Source organism: Mustelus asterias, chromosome 4 (genome assembly GCF_964213995.1).
Source record: "Mustelus asterias chromosome 4, sMusAst1.hap1.1, whole genome shotgun sequence".
In the NCBI taxonomy this organism is placed as follows: Eukaryota; Metazoa; Chordata; class Chondrichthyes; order Carcharhiniformes; family Triakidae; genus Mustelus; species Mustelus asterias.
Window position 1 is genome coordinate 33,924,869 of NC_135804.1, and position 18,408 is coordinate 33,943,276.

The following is an 18,408-nucleotide window of genomic DNA, read 5'->3' on the forward strand; positions in this document are numbered from 1 at the left end:
CCATTAACACAATCCGTGCCCGCGCAGATGGTCACTTTACCAAAATCCAGGAATGGCCACGATCCGCTTCGCGGCCGAAACGGGCGCAACGGCGATTTAAATGTATTTGCATGTATTTCAATTGAATTAATGAACTGCCCGCTCAACTTTATCAGCATTTCCCCCTTTACCACCATGTTCGCCGATCCGGAATCGCGCCGAAATGAACCTGCTAAATAAAAGTCTGTTTTGGACGTTCCAGCTGCTGAAGAGCGAGTTCAGAGTTTCCAACGGCGGCGGGTCAGATGTATCTCTTGGGGGAGGGAGGCCCGGTCGTTGTCTGGTGGGGGGCTAGGGCCGATCGTTGCCTGGTTTGGGGGGTGGGGCGATCATTGTCTGGTGGGAGGGCGGGGAGGCCTGATCGTTGTCTGGTGGGGGGGGGAGGGCCAATCGTTGTCTGGTGGTGGGGGAGAGCGGATGGATAAGGGCGGCACGGTAGCACAGTAGTTAGCACTGCTGCTTCACAGCTCCAGGGTCCCGGGTTCAATTCCCGGCTCGGGTCACTGTCTGTGTGGAGTTTGCACATTCTCCTCGTGTCTGCGTGGGTTTCCTCCGGGTGCTCCGGTTTCCTCCCACAGTCCAAAGATGTGCAGGTTAGGTTGATTGGCCAGGTTAAAAATTGCCCCTTAGAGTCCTGAGATGCGTAGGTTAGAGGGATTAGCGGGTAAATATGTGGGGGTAGGGCCTGGGTGGGATTGTGGTCGGTGCAGACTCGATGGGCCGAATGGCCTCCTTCTGCACTGTAGGGATTCTATGATTCTATGATAAGGGGGACAATGATATCTGTGGGGACCATCGCTCCCGCTTTTCGCTCCCGGGCCGCTTTCTCCGCTTTTGCGGCCCGGGAGCGATTTGACACGGGCACGTTTTTTCAAATTTTTTTCTAACTGCGCATGCGCAGTTCAGAGCTCCGATTGTTTCGGGTGCAATCGGGTGCCCACAGCGTGAATGGGACCCACAATTTTTTTTCCAGGCTGATTGCTAATGGGGGCGCCTGAAAGCAGATTTCCAAGTCAGATCTGAATTACGCCCAGATTCAGCACTTAGAATGAAAATGGTAACATCAGGCCCACTGTGTCTGTGTGGAGTTTGCACATTCTTCCGTGTCCACGTGGGTTTCCTCCGGGTACTCTGGTTTCCTCACACAGCTCAAAGATGTGCGGGTTAGGTGGATCGGCCATGCTAAATTGCCCCTTAGTGTCAGGGGGACTAGCTAGAGTAACTACATGGTGTTATGGGAGTAGGGCCTGGGTGGGATTGTGGTCAGTGCAGACTCGCTCGGCCAAATGGCCTCCTTCTGCATCATAGGAGTCTATAATTCGAGGATTCTATGAGCACTTGGCACGTCATAAGATTCAAGGTCAAGTGCTAATAAATGGGATTAGGTGGGATGTCAGGTGTTTCCTATGTGTCAGTGCAGACTTAATGTGCTGTAGGGCCTCTTTTGCACTGTATGGTCCTATGATTCAAACATTATAGCTGGAATATTCCAACCCCTCCAGCCAGTCATGCCACAGCCAATGGATGTGTAAATGCTTGACCGTATCCTCCCCAGGGGAACCCGCCACAGGGATGGGGGGGGGATTGGAGGGGGTTGCAGGGGGCTGAAAAATTCTGGCCTCTGGGTGGGAATTTCCAGTCCTGACGCCACGAGAATCACCGTGTGCAGGATGGAAAATTTTAACAGGCCAGCAAAAGGTGCATTGACTTTGGGCAGGAATTTCGTCCCAAGGTGGACAGCACCGGAAAATGGCACCCACTGTGACGTATATATTAGTGTAAGTTCTCTACAGCAGAGAAAGTGAACTGTTGCATCCTGAGTACAGCAACATAATAAATCATGGAATTAGAAGGAGTCTGCTCTCTAAGAGGTTCATTGACTCCAACGTATCATGTACTGTCATGGATTCTATGTAACCCAGAAATACCTCAGGAAGGCAAACTAATTCAGCTAAGACTGAAAACCAAAGACAGAAACATCTATAGACACAACTGTGGCCTCGCTAAAACGAGGTGACACACATGTCAATAAAGTTGATGGGGTGGGAAATTTGTTACTGGTGAGTGGATGATCCAGATCAGATGGTGAACCAGATGGGGAGTTGAAAGGCTGTTGGGGAATATGAAGAAATGTGACATTTGATGTTCAATGAATTATTTGCATGCAACTCTGGCTGGAGGCTGATGTTGGAGGCCTCCTGAAATGGCTGCTCCTTCCAAAATGGGGATGAAAATCACCCCCTTTATTTGTGAAGATGTTAAACCAAGCATGATCATTGCAGACCCAACAACAGATACTCACCTCGGAGTCTCACCTCACCTCAGGAAAACTGAAACATGAAGAATCTGCTCCAATATCAATACAGAGGGGGTCGATCGCTGGGAATGCTGGTGGGGCCTCAAGATCCACAAGTCACAGATCTCGCCGGTGAGATCGTGATCTCGGATCTTCCCCACCCCTCATCGGCCGATGTCATCAGGTTCTCGTCCATAAGGGGTGTGAACCTGCTTTACGTGATTTAAATAAATTTCAATATGATTAACCCACTCCCTCGCTAGATATTGACACCGTGCTGACATTTACAAGAGTTTCACCTAGACATGAATCTGTCCTGGGGGTCTCCCTGGGGGTGCAAAGGTAAGTATAGCCTCTGGGGCAGATATCCACCCCATCTGACGAAGGAGCTGTGCTCCGAAAGCTTATGGTATTTGCTACCAAATAAACCTGTTGGACTTTAACCTGGTGTTGTGAGACTTCTTAGAGGGACATGACCAGACAGTGCCCTGGCAATGCCCTCTGGCACTGCCCCTTGACACTGGCTGGCACTGCCAGGTTTGCAAGATGCCACCCTGGCAGTGCTAGCCTGGTGGGTACTAGCTCTGACTTGGGGGAGGCGGTGGGGGGGGGGGGGGTGGTTTGAAAGAGGCCAATGATCGGGGGGTGGGGGCAGTGATCTGGGAGGGGGGAGTTGTGTCGACTTCGATCAGCGCTGGGGAGGGGAGCCCCTGATACCTCTGTGGTGGGCTGGGGGTGGGGGGGAGATTTATTCAGGTCATGATCGGGGCACCCTTTAAAGATGGTACTCTGATCTCTGTGCAACCAGGCTTTGCTGGTGTGTTGAGGCCCCGTCCTCCTGTATGGTGGTGTGATTTTTTTTGGCAGAGTGTCGTAAAATCTGGAGAGAAAACTGACCAGTTTCTCTGGAGATAAACATGCCGGTTTTCTCAGCGGAAACAACACTCTACCATTGTTTGGTAAGATTTCACCCAGAGTTTACATTATCTGTATCAGGGTTTAAACTGTCTTTCCATCCATCAGTATTAAAGAACTTCCAAATCAATAGGTCCAAACTATTAATGATACTGAAATCTTAAACATAGAGATGCCTATTCATTACATGGAGGAGATTTTCTTTGACAAATCACATTTACCTTCAGGGAAGTTGGTTATTTGGATTTTTTCACTGATGTCCTCAAATGAAACAGTTGGTAGGTTTTCATTGAGAAGATCAATAAGTGGTCTGCCATCTTTGTCAATGTAGGATTCCAGCAGTGTTGTTACAAACTTCCTTAAGCCAGGATAAAGATCTTTGGTGTCCTGCAACACCTCGAGAAACTCCGCACATGATTGCTGACCTTTGTGGTTCATTATGTCGAGAAGGGTTCGCCCTTTATCAACGTCTGGTTTCTCTTGTATTATGTCATGGTCATCTTCAGAGATTATTCTCTTACACATTAAAAGCTTTAGGAGTGGAAGTATGTTGGGACTGATGTAATTCACCACAGTTCGACGGCCTTCTTCGATTGCATGGATTGCCCAGTCTGCGCGCTTCATTTGTGGTGGAAAATACTTAGTACTGTCACAAGCTCCTGCTAAGAATGATAAGAAATCATTTAAAATCAAAAGTGACTGTCAATCAAACAAAACTGTCTAAAAGATTTGAAATTTTGTAGCTAATAAGATGGTATAAGCAAAAAAATAAATGGCTTAATTCAACTGCTGTAGAGTTTTGCAATAGTTGTGTCTGGCAAGTTTATATCATGGTTTGAAATACGAATGATTTTCTCCTTTTTTACAGGTTAAGTAATGCACATTCCAAAACAACTTTTTCCCAGCAATCTTATAAGGGTAGTATTATTGTTGATTTTACCAACTCCTACTTGTCTTTGTTCTAATGAACATTTCACGCACTGACTGAAGTTACTGCTAAGAGCTAAAATGCTAAATGTTAGTGCAGATCAAAGTAGGAATGTCCGTTCTTTTTGAGTGATACCTCCAATTCTGAGCAATGTAACGAGTATGGTAACGCCAAAAGTTGGTCATACCCACATTTGTTAGTTTAGGACTTTATACACACGGGTCTGGAATTTTTACTGGGTTCTCCAGGAGAGAGTAGGTGAAACTCAAGGAAAAATTGTGCTAATCATTAATAAATAGCCACTTCTGCCATATCTCCAAATATCCCACAGCAGGAAAATTGGAGGAACCCTGTGGAATATCGGCGCCATAACTGGTAGCGGGAGAAGAAATAATATTTTACCCTTTTCTTCTACCATGTTTCTTTCCTCTTCCTTTTTAAAAGACAGTATTGACAATGGATTTTTTTATTCATTCGTAGATGGTGGACAGGCTTTGGGGAGTTAGGAGATGAGTTACTCACCACAGTATTCCTAGCCTCTGACCTGCTCTTGTAGCCATTGTGTTAGTGTGGTGAGTCCAGTTGAATTTTTGGTCAATGGTAACCCTAAGGAGATTGACAGTGGGGGATTCAGTGATGGTAACACCATTGAATGTCACGGGTCAGTGGTAAGAGCGTCTCTTCCCGGTGATGGTCACTGCCTGGCATTTGTGTGGCACCAATGTTGTCTGTTGCTCTATTTCTTATGTATGAGCAGACAGTGTGGTAGTTGAGGCTGATCCTGTCCTATCTGACATTCACACGTGCTGACTTTCAGCAAGGGTTTTAAGACAACTCAGATGCTGAGGTTGAATTTGGTACACCCACCCCCACCAGACCATAGATAAACTAATTCTGAAGACAACAGGAATTGAACCTGGAATCCGCTTAGTCAAGAAGTAACCATTTACAGGGTATATTTTGTTGTTTGGAAAGTTAAAGAGAAAGCTTCCAGAATACCTAGACTATTTGGGTAATATGGTCCCATTGCACTGTAGACATCTAGAATTTCAGGTGTAAGGCATTCTAAAATTCATGCACAATTCCAGCAGAATTGGCTGCAGACAGAAGACCCTGCCTTTCACAGAGTGCTATATGTTTACTAGTAAAAGGATAATAAGAGCAAAAGCCGCTGTCTCAAAAATTCCATCATTTATATCAGAATTACACTTCATTTGCCTCAAAGTGGTAGAAACATGAATTTAGTTGCCTGATTAACAATTTCTGTTTGAAACATCGATGTTAAATAAAGAAATCAGAAGAATCTATTGCAGTTGGATAATGTAAAAATGATTGTACAAACTTCTGATCAGCACTTTAGGCAGGAAATGTTTCTTTCCCACCCTCCTGTTATGGAGTCTTTATCATGGGGTTCGCGATGCGCGGTCCTGCATAATGGTCTTATTGAGGGGCAGAAGGGAGCTGGAAGAAGAAGAAATAATGGAGGCTTACAGAATGGCTGCACCATTTAGAGAAGATGACCAACTAGGAGGGATACTTCCAACAGTATTAACAAACCACTTCACTCTAGGTAGTGCTGCATTCTTGTCAAATCCTGTGAAGTGCTTTGGAAAATGTTACTAAATATGTAGTTGTTCCTGTAGTTATTAAAATAATAAGAAGAATTCAAATAAATTTGCTTAATCTGATATACTAACATTGGACACAATAAAGCATAGTCTATGATATACACAACTGTGTACTGTCAAATGATCTCTCTTTTATTATTTAATCATGCCCCATCATTTTGGCACAGATTAAAACAATTCTAGTTTTCTTTAATTTCTTTTCTGATCTTATCGTGCAGTAGAATAACAGCAACTCACCTTTGATTTCTAAAAAAACTACTTTTGAAACTCTTTGTTTTATAGCATTATGCTGAACTTCAAAAGAATACACCAGCTTCTTGTTTGTAGCTTCTGTAGTTCTGATGGTAAGCTGAGATATTAAGCTGTATGCCCCACTCCCTTGGTGTTCTTTCAAAGTCATGGCAATGTCATGTTCTCCTTCCAGTGTTTTGTCTTGTTCCTGCTCACTCTGATAATCTTCTATTCTACTGAATTCACGTTGTCTTATAGATGATGAAGTGCTGTTCCATTTACTGACGAGAACTCTCTGGGATTTACCTTCTTCTTCTCTGTACCAAGAGGCACTGATAGCTTTTGGTTTGAACCAGAGAACCGCACAAACCAGAGAGAGGGGATCATCCATATGGAGGTGGTTTGATTTAACAATGTCTGTCACTTTGGGAGCAACTGAAAAACAAAGAGAAACAGAATCAACCGCACAAACCAGAGAGAGGGGATCATCCATATGGAGGTGGTTTGATTTAACAATGTCTGTCACTTTGGGAGCAACTGAAAAACAAAGAGAAACAGAATCACCCAGTTACGCATCTTTCAGGACTCAACATTGAGTTCAACAACTTTAGACTGTGACCTTTCTCCTCCTTCTTATATCTCAAACGTTTTTTGTTCCTTTGTAAAAACCCTCTCTTCCCCGGGTCAATGGTCACTTTTTCTTAAGTTTTGCTGCATTGTTCTTGCAATCTCTCCCAGCTCCTAATAGTCATTAGTACAGAAACGGTGTTGGAGAAATTGATGGATTTGAAGACTGCTAAATCCCCAGGGGTTGATAATCTCCATCCCACACTACATAAAGAAGTGGCCCTAGAAATAGTGGATGCATTGGTGGTCATCTTCCAAGATTCTATAGACTCTGGAACAGTTCCTATGGATTGGAGGGTAGCTAATGTAACCCCTTTATTTAAAAAGGAAGTAAAGAGAAAACAGGGAATAATAGACCAATCAGTAGTGAGTAAATGCTAGAGTCCATTATAAAAGATTTACTAGCAGAGCACTTGGAAAACAGTGGCAGGATTAGACAGAGTCAGCATGGATTGACGAAAGGGAAATCACCACAAATCTACTGGAATTATTTGAGGATGTAACTAGTTGAGTTGATGAAGGGGAGCCAGTGAATGTGGGGTATTTGGACTTTCGGAAGGCTTTCAACAAAGTCCCACATAAGAGATTAGCATGTAAAATTAAATGTCCCCGCCATTTTAAATTTATTTTCATGTTCCATAATCTTTGAATAGAAGCTAGGTGATGTCCTGTGACTGATCCGATTGGGTGGCAATAGTCAATCCCCATGGACAGAAGCTGATTTCTCTCCTGGAATGCTGGCACATGGGTTGAGAAAACTGATGGGTTCAGGAACCTGATGAATAATTTCCGGGTTCAACCCAACATCTCAGCTATCTCACTACCAGGTGCCACTTTTAAATGCACTCAATGTAAACAGATGTTCAGGTCTCCCCACTTTGTACTCGACAGTTGTGTGCTTACATGCACTAGGCCCTTCAGGATTGTGAAATTCCCTTTTGAAAAGTTTAGGCCTACACTCTCTGGAATTTAGAAGAATGAGGGGAGATCAAATTGAGGTATATAAGATGATAAAAGGTATGGATACGGTAGACGTGGAGCGGATGCTTCCTCTTGTGGGGCATTCTAGGATGAGTGGTCATAGTCTTAGGATAAGGGGTAGAAAATTTAAAGGAGAGTTGAGAAGAAACTACTTCTCCCAAAGGGTTGTGAATCTGTGGAATTCACTACCCCAAAGTGCGGTGGATGATGGAACAGTGAGTAAATTTGAGGAGTTAGACAGATTTTTAATTGGTAATGGATTGAAGGGTTATGGGGAGAAGGCAGGAAAATGGGTCGAGGAGCTTATCAGCCATGATCGAATGGCGGAGCGAACTCAATGGGCCAAATGGCCTAATTCTGCTCCTATATCTTATGAACTTACGAAAAAGTGCAGCTTGTACAGCACAAGGTCAATACCCTGAAATACTCCACCTTACGACAGCCTCACAACCACATAAAATACTGTGCTTCAAGGACACAGACCACCACTGTCTTTTCAGGGCAATAAATGAAGCCTTGCCAAAGTCACCAGCATTTCGAAAACAAGCTGACAAAAGAGTGATTATTCACCTTTTCTGTTACTGCTGTACAAAAGAAGTGTTGCAACGCAAACAGCTGTGGTGATCACAGAAGTTAGGAGAAAAGTGAGCAATATTCTTGATCTTGCCCTGGATCCTGTACAAATGCAAAACCAGAGAGGCATTATTGATTGTTCACTGCTCTTTCTCTGTGCTTAAAACAAAAGTTTTAAATTTACTTGCAGGGCAGCATCGCGCCTGAATAATTGAAAGAACCTTTCAATGACAAATGACGCAGTAACTCCTGCTTCATTCACAATGAAGTGAAACGACCAACACATTAGCTGGAAAATCAAGTGGTCTCCATCTTAAAGAATATTCTTTGACATTTTAAAACAAACCTGTATTTCACTACTTCATAAATGGAATTCTTTCAACTAGAGTGGAAACGTGAAACTTGTGACAGTTCAGTGTGTGCCATAACCATTTAGATTGTGAGGTCAAGATGAAAATAATTATTTATTGATCCAATATTCTACCCAGTCCCACTCTGCACCCAGGATATGCTACACCTGACACTCCAGGCCCTCATTTAGATTGTAGTACTTTTTTCCTTTTCTACCTTAAGGACCTTAAGGCAAGATATTAAAAATGGGATATGGTGATAAAAATAAAAGTCAGATGTTGACAAGTAGCACTACAACATGAGAATATATTATAAAAGAACAGCTTTGGGAACATTTTTAAAACCTTACATTTATACGCTTACACCTAGGCATACAACAGATCGGCTTCCTATGGCTTGTGTGTAAGATCCAAGACCAAACCCTGTAACGGTCAAAGAGGCACCAAAGAGAAATGCTCCAGCTTACACCGATTTGTCATTGAAAACCATGGAGGATAAGTCACTATAATGCTGACATTCTTCTTTGATAAAGTCACTCAAATACACACAAAGCAATTGGGACCTGGGACAATTAGAAGACCAAGGTGTGTGGCATGACACAAGCCACTCTAAGTAGGTTCTTCCACCAAGCTGGAGGCTGAAGTCTGTCTAATAGCTTCTGATAAAACTGGGACTTGTGATGACTAATGCTGGAAGATGTGAAATGGAAGCAATGCTCTATGTTTCCAAGGCTCAGTACCCAAGATGATTGGCTTGCCAAGAGTTACTCTCAAGTTATATAATCATATATAGTGTGACATATGATGTGTGCCAATGTTGTGGTCAGGAAGATAATGGCAATGTACTTGTACGTTTTAATGTCCGTTCTAATGCTTACTTCACCATTTTGAGCAGCACTTGCTCTTGCTAAGCACTGGGCACAACCTGTATTTTTTAATTGTTTATTGGCAAAATAACGACAGTCTCCTTCAGGCGGAGGAAGTAATCAGATCCCTTTGGGATCAAGGGGGTTCCACAATGATACAAGTGATGGTAGAAATTCAGAACTAATGAGTGAAATGGATTCCAAGCACCGAGAGAAATGACTCCTCATCTAGCCTGGCTCACTAATTGATCCTAGATGGCGTAGACTTGTCACTGGAGGCTGGAAATGTTCCCACTGGTTTGTAGAATTATCTGGAGTCAATGGCCAGAATTTTACCACCTCGCCCTCTACAAGAATTGGAACGGGCGAGAGGCGGACAATAGGAAAGTCTGTTGCACCTCGGGCTGGATTTTACGGTTTCGGGACGAACAAGGTCGTAAACTCCCGCCCATTGAGTGTGCTTTAACTGCAAGGCACTTCTATGTACACTTGGGGGTAACAAAACCCTGGCTCCGTTGACCTAAACTTTCTGGACTTAGGGGGATGAGTTGTGCTCCAAAGGGGAATGTGTGTGAGTTCTGTATTGAAATTCTATCTGTCGTTTCACTCAGATATTCTCAAACATGTTCACAAATCTTTGAGTCTGCTGATAGCTGAACAATCAAAAAATAGATTATTTGGTTGAATACTCACTCAGGCTAATTAAAAAAGAACTTTTTGTTCCTAATAGTAAAATAATTGTTCCCTTGCAAATTTTGACATGGGGTACAACAGAATCCACTTAGAAATTCCATATCATTCAGATATAATATTGAAATTGCTTTGTTGTCTTTTCATTTCTAATAAATTCATATGAAAGTTCATCAGTATTTCTATCCCTGTGTGTTGTGAAAAACATTCACAAATACATTTCAATGAACAGATGAGCAATGAACAATTTGAACAATGAAGAAAAACTGGGCCTAAATGTAAATATGGCAAGGCTCATTGGAAAGAATAGGGGATTTTAAGGCCTCACTCGTCCCAAAACCGTAAAATCCCACTCGAGGTCAACGGACCTTTCCATTGTCTGCCCCCTCGCTCCAATTCCCGTGGCGGGTGGGATGGTAAAATTCCGGCCTAGATGTCTACATGTGCAGGAACCAAATAATGTCCTTAATTTGTAATGATCCATTTGTGTGGCTCAGTTACACAAATTCAAGCCAAGGTTTCCTAAGTGAAAGTAAATTCCAATTCATACCACATTAGATTCGAAAAATGAAATATTTCTCGCCATTTACTAGATACCATTCTCCTTTATTATTACTCACCCTTGATGGTCAAACTAACAACTCTTTGTAAAGGTGTCTCTAAAGCTTCATGACTAATTTTGCAGACATAAGATGCTCCATCATCTGCCTGGGTGCCTTTGACAATCAGGAATGAAAGCTGATTAAACGTTCCATCTTGATTTTGCTGAGGTTTTCCCGCAATCGCTCTTGATGTGAGGTCAACTTGGTTTTCGCTGTCCTTTGAGCCACGTTTAAACCAAGAGATAGAGTGGTTTTCTGGATAAAAATGTTTCATCTCACAAATGATTGTTTTATCTTCCCCAAGTTCAACGTCTATGTTTACGGTGTTTACTGAAACCGTAGGAGGTACTACCAAGAAAAAAAGGAATTAAAATAAATTTTATGTTCCTTTTATTAGATATCTCCTTAAAAATGCAACATGGTCATGTTAGCCATGCATAGAAATGGGTGCAGGCAATTTAACCCCTCAAGCCTGTTTTGCCATTGAATGTGCTTATGGTTGATCTGAGACCTTATTTCATGTACCCACCTGAGCCCCATATGCATTAATACTTATGGCCAACAAAAATTAGGTTATAATAAAAAAAAATGCTGGATAAATGAAGTAGGCTGGCAAAGTAACATGGACTCGAAATGTTAACTCTGTTTCTCTCGCCACATCCAGCATTTTCTTTATGTATTTCAGAATTCCAACATCCACAGTATTTTTTTTTTAAATATAAAAATTAGGCTATCTCAGGTTTAAATTTACAATTGATCTTGCGTTAATTACTTTCTTCAAAAGAGATTTCCAAACCTATTTTGTTTATTTATTAGTGTCACAAGTAGGCTTACATTAACACTACAATGAAGTTTCTGTGAAAATCCCCTAGTTGCCACACTCCGGTGCCTGCTCGGGTAGACTGAGGGAGAATTTAGCAAGGCCAATGCACCTAACCAGCATGTGTTTCGGACTGTGGGAGGAAACCGGAGCACCCGGAGGAAACCCACGCAGACACGGGGAGAACATGCAGACTCCACACAGACAGTGACCCAAGCCGGGAATTGAACCCAGGTCCCTGGCACTGTGAGGCAGCAATGCTAACCACTGTACCACCTGTGGTACCTCTACCACCATGTGCATAAAGAAGTGCTTTCCTATTTCACTTCTGTAAGCTCTGGCTCTAATTTTAGACTATGCCCCTCCACCCGCCCTCCACTCCCCCTTTCCCCACATTGTATACTCAACCAGTGAATTTAATTCCCCTCTATCTAAATCCCCTTAGTACAGTGTCTTGGAATTCATAAATTATTAAATTTCTGTCAGAAGAGGATATTCTGACCTGTTGACATGTCCACTCAGAATGAAACTGCAACTGCTCAGTTGCAGTTTCATTCATAACTATCCCAAGTATCCCTACAATTCTATGGAAGTTTCTATAATTGACTATCAGATGGAGTAGATGTTTTGCCCAGCTGTTCATGTTTGCTGAGGATAAACAACGTTACCCCAGCTCACATTGCTGTTTCTGGTTTTTTATACTTCCTAAAAGATGTAATTTTCCATGGATACTGCACAGTTGTAACAGTATCACATAGCCAATTAAAATACCTACTCTGTGAGTCATGAAATATACCATTCCCACAGTTCTATCCACATCCATAACTATTCCTAGTATTCCTACAATTCTATCTGTAACCATAACTATTCTTAGTATTCCTACAATTCTACCTGTATCCATAACTATTCCTAATATTCCTACAATTCTATATTTATCCATAACTATTCCTAATATTCCTACAATTCTATATTTATCCATAACTATTCCTAATATTCCTACAATTCTATATTTATCCATAACTATTCCTAATATTCCTACAATTCTATCTATATCCATAACAGGCACTGTTATACCCAATACCCAAACAGGCACTGGAGTGTGGCCACGAGGGGATTTTCATAGTAACTTCATTGCAGTGTTAATGTAAGCATACTTGGAACACTAATAAACTTAGCTTAAGAGTGGAAGCTTTTGTTAATTCAATTTTACTGCATCCTGTGGGTACTGCATATCCTATGGGAAAGCATTGAATTGCTTACAGCAATTTCTGGATATCTGCATTTAATTGCGCATGTGTAGACTTCAGATGTGTAATTATGGTGAATGCTAACATGGTTCATTGTCATAACGACCAACAATTTAGTGCCTTTAACGTCCCAAAGTACTTCACAGGTGCATTATAACACAAAATATTAAAACTGAGCCAGACCTCTGTAAGGTCATATCAGGTCAGATAACAACTATTTGATCAAAGAGGTAGGTTTTAAGAAGTGTAGATGTTTTGAAGATGGAAATTGAGGTGGTGAGGTGAGAGGTGAGTGCAGATATCTGAAAGGGCTGTGGGGCAGGAAGGAAAAGGTTACAAAGATAGGAGGGGTTGAGGCCATGGAGAGATTTGAAAACAAGATCAAAAATTTTAAAATCAAGATGTTGTTTTAACTGGAACCAACACAAGTCAGCGAGCACAGGGGTGATAGGTTAACTGGATTTGCTGAGTTAATATATGGACAGCAGATAGGTTTACGTAAGGTAGAATATGGAAGGCCAACCTGTAAAGCATTGTCAGGTTTAGCGATAACAAAGGCATGAATGAGCCTTTTTTTAAAGCAGAAATTGAGCTGTGATGGGGCAAAATCGGGAAATACTATGGAGGTAGAAATAGGCAGTCTTTGTGACTGTGCAAATATGTGCTCATCTCAGGCACAAATTCCAGGAAGGTGAATGGGACACCGATTGCAGGTCAGGTAGAATACTGATTAGAGCTTCCTCCAAATGGCACAACAACATGGTTACGCCCAATGTTCTGAGGTCACTCCCATACAACCTAACAAACCTCATGGGAAATGCAGACACGGTTCACTTTAACAGATTGAATGATTGAAACAAAAGAAATGGAAATCACATTTATATAGTGTTTTTAAAGACGACTGGACATCTCAAAGCATTTTACAGCCAATTAATTTCTTTTAAAACTGTAGCTCCTGCTGCAATGTAGGAAGCGACTTTCACACAGCAAACTCCCACAAACAATAATCTTTCACCTATTTTTCATGACACAAAGCTGCAACTGAAATTTTCCAATCAATAAATTGTAATTAGATCCATTACATTTGGATTACGTATATGAACGTAAGAATTAGGAGCTGGAGGAGGCCATTCGGCCCCTCGGGCCTTCTCCGTCATTCAATAAGATCATGGCTGATCTGATTGTGACCTCAACTTCACATTCCCACCTACCCCTTATATCCTTTGACTCCCTCTGCCTTAAAAAAACATTCAATGACCCTGCTACCCCTGAGGCCAAACGGGCCATCTAAAATGGCGATTTGTAAAGCACTCTGGGACAATTAGGCAAGAGCTAAAACGACAGGCTGCAACCTAAAAGACAGAGATAAACAGGCTGCAACCCAGACGGGTGAATACACAGGATATGGGTTATCTCCAGGACAAAAGAGACTTTCTGGTCAAACTGGGTTGTTTACCAGACATTAGGGCGCCGTAACCCCTTATTTGGGAGGGAGGTGTGAACCCTACGTGCCCCCAGCACCTGCAGACTTGGCCATTGGGGACACACCCAGAGATTGGTGTGGCAGCACCCGATTGGACTTTATCGATCAGGGTGATCAAGTCCTGATCGAGTGATTGGCATTGGCCAAAAGGAGCGCGAAACCCAACGGGGTATAAAGGGTGCTGCACAACCAAGAATGTCTCTCTCTCTCTGACCCCACGAACGAGCTACAACACCGGTGACCATCGCCGGCGACGACCAGCACGAAGAGAGCCACCACAGCTGAGAAGGAAGGAAGACCAGAGCCAGAGTGCCAGACCAGACCAAAGGACCAGACTATGCAGAGGACGACCAAGACCAACGCACAGATAAAGGCCAATACCTGCTTGGGTACTTCCAGTCACGCAAAGTTAAGTCAAGGTCTTGCATTGGACTTGAACTTTAGTATTTTCTGTAAGATAACTTATTGTTGGTTGGGTGGGTGATTATTGATTGTGTGTCTTAAACAAATATTGGTTGTACTAACAAGACGTCTACTCGCAGTTAATTGTCCACCGTATAAGGATTAAAACAGACTGTGTAGCAGGCACAACACCCCTGACACGATGAGCTCTTATTCCGTGTAGCAACCTTTGACGTGGCACCTTGTCAAATGCCTCTCAAATCACAGAATCAATCCAGATGGATGTTTCAATGTGCAGAAATGTACCTTCACAACTAAGATAAAAGTTTAAGTTAATTTAACCTGATTGTGGAAGTGCTTTTCTCTCAGAAATTTCTAGACACTTTTATTTTAGCTCATTTAGGTGAAGGCAAATGATTTGCCTTTTTACGGTAAACTCGGAGTTCAATTGAGAATATTTGCATCTCTGCACTTTTCTCATCAGTACATTTTTACACTTCCCAAAGTCAGCTGGAATTCTTAATTTACATTCACATTTCCGGTGAATATAGTGAATAAAAACTCCACACACACAGTTCCTGAAGGATCATACTTCAGGCATTATTCCTCACTCACCTGTTATTGCCAGAGTAACGGTCCCCGTTGCTTTATCAGAAAATACTGTAACTGTGCAGGAGTATGATCCAACATCTTGAATTGTAACATTTTTTAGAAGTAAAGAAGCATTTGCTTTGCTTATTTCATTTATGGAGAGACTCGATCCTGGTCTATAGCTTTCATATTCTCCAAACTCGAACAAGCAAACTGCTTTGTTATCGGTGCCCACTCTGTGATTCCATTCAATCACAATGTAGCTCAATTTCAATTCAACTGTGCGTGTAAATAGGCAGCCCAGCACGACATCATCACCGATTGTGGCATTGATAGCTGGGATGACCATCACCTCGAGGGAAGCTGCATTAAAAAATACACAACAAAAGTTCAAAACATGGTTCATAAATAATTCATTACAATCATTCTTTGCTTCACGAAAATTCTGTGGAAGGAGAAATGGCGAACAGAGGCAAAATATAACAGGGGCGTGTGGGACACCACTCAGCCACTTTTAAATATCTATTTCCTTCATTACAACAGTAGCGGCTATTCTTTAAAAAAGTACTTCATTGGCTGGAAAGCATTTTAATATATCCATTGGTCGTGAAAATGCAATTTAAATGCAAGTCTATCTTTTTGTTTCCCAGCCTGCAGCCAGCAACCAGAGAGGTGTGTGTGGTGGGAAGGGAAAGATATGGGGGAGCAGGAGGAATGACCCACGACTGGGAGGGGAGAGGTTGGTGATTGTGGGGTGGGGGGGAATAGATCTGTGATTGGGTGGGGAGGGGGAAAAAAACTTTGTTTATGAAAGGCGATGGAGGATCCTGATCAGGTTGTGGGGATAAAAAGCCATTGGTTGGGATGGCTGGGATCAGAATATCAGGACCTAGGGGCCAGTGTTCTTGCAAACTGCATAACTAGAGAAGTAAAGAGCGCTTTAAACAAAATAAGGGGAGGGGGATGATTCTGGAGGGGGCCTATTTAGGCATATAAAGGAAAAGGATGTGGCAGCTTTACAAGGCAGATGTTTAGGTAATGATACCCAGAGTGTGACAGGAAGGGACAGAGTGTACAAACATAAAAATATAGCAGCAAATGGGATAAAAAGGGAAAAAAATGTTAACAAAGCAAAGTGAATGGCTCTTTACTTAAATACACATAGTATTCAGCACAAAATAAATGAATTGATGGCAAAAATTGGGGTTAATGGGTATGACCTTATAGCCATTATAGAGATGGGGTTACAAGGAGATGAAAACTGGGAACTAAATAATTAGGGATATGTGACTTTTTGTAAGGACAGGCAGGAAGGAAAGGGTAGTGGGGTAGCTTTGTTGGTATGAGATGGAATAAGTATGATAGGAAGAAATGATCTTCAATCAGAAGATGTAGAATCCATGTGGGTGGAGGTAAGAAATAACAAATGGAAAGAAGATACCAGTGGCAGTAGTCTGTAGGCCCCCTAACAGTAGCTGTACTGTAGGACAGAGAATAAACAGCAGATAATGAGGGTATGGAGCACTTTAATCATGAGTGACTTTAATCCTCATGTAGATTGGGAAAATCAAATTGGTAGAGGCAGCCAAGAGGAAGAATTTATAGAATGTTTTTGGGACAGAATAATATGTTGTGGATCCAATCAGAGATCAGACTATTTTAGATCTGGTAATGTGTAACGAGCAGGTTTAATAAACAATTTCAGAGTAAAAGATTCCTGAGGAAACAGTGACCATAACATAGTAGAATTTAGCATTCAGTTTGAGAGTGAGAAACTTGCTAAACTTCTATGCTAAACGTAAATAAGAGTAATTCTACAGCAACAAGGGCAGAGATGGCTGGAATGGACAGGGGAAGGAATGCAGCAGGAAGGATGGTTAATCAGCAATGACAGATGTTTATGAAAATAGTCCATGACTCAACAGACATATATCTCAGTGAGGAAAAAGAATTCTAGGAAGGGGATAAATCAACCATGGTTAACCCAAGGAAGTTAAGGGTAGTATTAAACTGAAAGAAAAAATCATATAATGCGGCAAAGATTAGTGGTAAGGCAGAGGATTAGGAATGTTTCAAAAACCAACAAAAGATGACTGAAAAAAATAATAAAAAGGGGGAAGGTAAACTATGAGGGTGAACTAGCAAGTAATATAAAAATGGACAGCGAGAGTTTCTTTAACTATATAAAAAGAGAGGCCAAAGTAAACATAGGCTCCTCAGAAAATGAGACTGGGGAAATAATAATGGGGAGCCAGGAAATGGCCGTGGAGTTAAATAAATACTTTACTTCAGTGTTCACGGTGGAAGACTCTAATAGCATTCCAAAAATTCTAACTAATCAAGGAGCAAAAGGGTGGGAAAGGAAATAAATGCAATAACTGTCACCAGAGAAAAAGTACCAGGGAAAGTAAAAAGGCAAAAGGACGATAAGACCCCTGGCCCTAATGGGTTGCATCCAAGGATATTAAAGGAAGTAACTACAGAGAAAGTGGATGCACTGGTAGTGACCTTCCAACAATCCTTAAATTCTGGAAAAGTCCTAGAGGATTGAAAAACTGCCAATGTAACAACCTTATTCAAAATGGGAAGGAGACAAAAACAGGTAACTATAGACCAATTAGCTTGACATCTGTCTTTGGGAAAATATTAGAATTCATTATAAAGGATACAATAGCAGAGCATATAGAAATGTATAATATAATCAAGCAGAGTCAATATGGCTTCATGAAGAGGAAATCATGCCTGACAAATTTATTAGAATTCTTTGAGGTGGTAATTTGCAGGATAGATGGAGTAGATGTAACCAATAGATGTAATGTAATGTAACATACTTGGATTTCCAAAAAACGCTTGAAAAGGTCTTGCACAAAAGACTACTTAATAAGATGAGAGCCCATGGTTTTGAGGTAGAATATTAGCATGGATAGAGGATTGGCTAACTGATAGAAGACAGCGAGTTCGGGGATAAGATGGGCATTTTCTGGAACTAGTGGAGTTCTTCAGGGTTAGTGCTGGGGCCACTATAGTGAATGTACTGTTGCCAAGTTTGCAAATGGCACAAAAATAGATGGGAAGATGTTAAGAATGTAGGAAGTTAATGAGGTTAACAGTTGAACTTGACATGAAAACAAAGTATCAA

The 18,408-nt window shown here is 41.8% G+C and overlaps 1 protein-coding gene across 8 annotated transcripts in view; it reads right to left on the reverse strand.

Moving 5' to 3' along the window:
• The window catches only part of LOC144492602 (nucleotide-binding oligomerization domain-containing protein 1-like), a 48,533-nt gene that overhangs the window by 26,369 nt on the left and 3,756 nt on the right, over positions 1-18,408 (reverse strand). For 4 of the 8 annotated variants that reach the window (XR_013497609.1, XM_078210798.1, XM_078210799.1 and 1 more), the window contains exons 2-6: positions 15,294-15,632; positions 10,745-11,074; positions 8,216-8,320; positions 6,044-6,574; positions 3,472-3,912 (exon numbers count right to left, since the gene is read on the reverse strand). Coding sequence is in view for 7 of the 8 variants with exons in the window: in XM_078210798.1 (XP_078066924.1) it covers positions 3,472-3,912; positions 6,044-6,574; positions 8,216-8,320; positions 10,745-11,074; positions 15,294-15,632 (1,746 nt within the window). In the remaining variant the exon portion in view is untranslated. The remainder of the gene's footprint in view (positions 1-3,471; positions 3,913-6,043; positions 6,575-8,215; positions 8,321-10,744; positions 11,075-15,293; positions 15,633-18,408) is intronic. The other 4 variants (XM_078210803.1, XM_078210802.1, XM_078210801.1 and 1 more) reach the window with 4 other exon arrangements.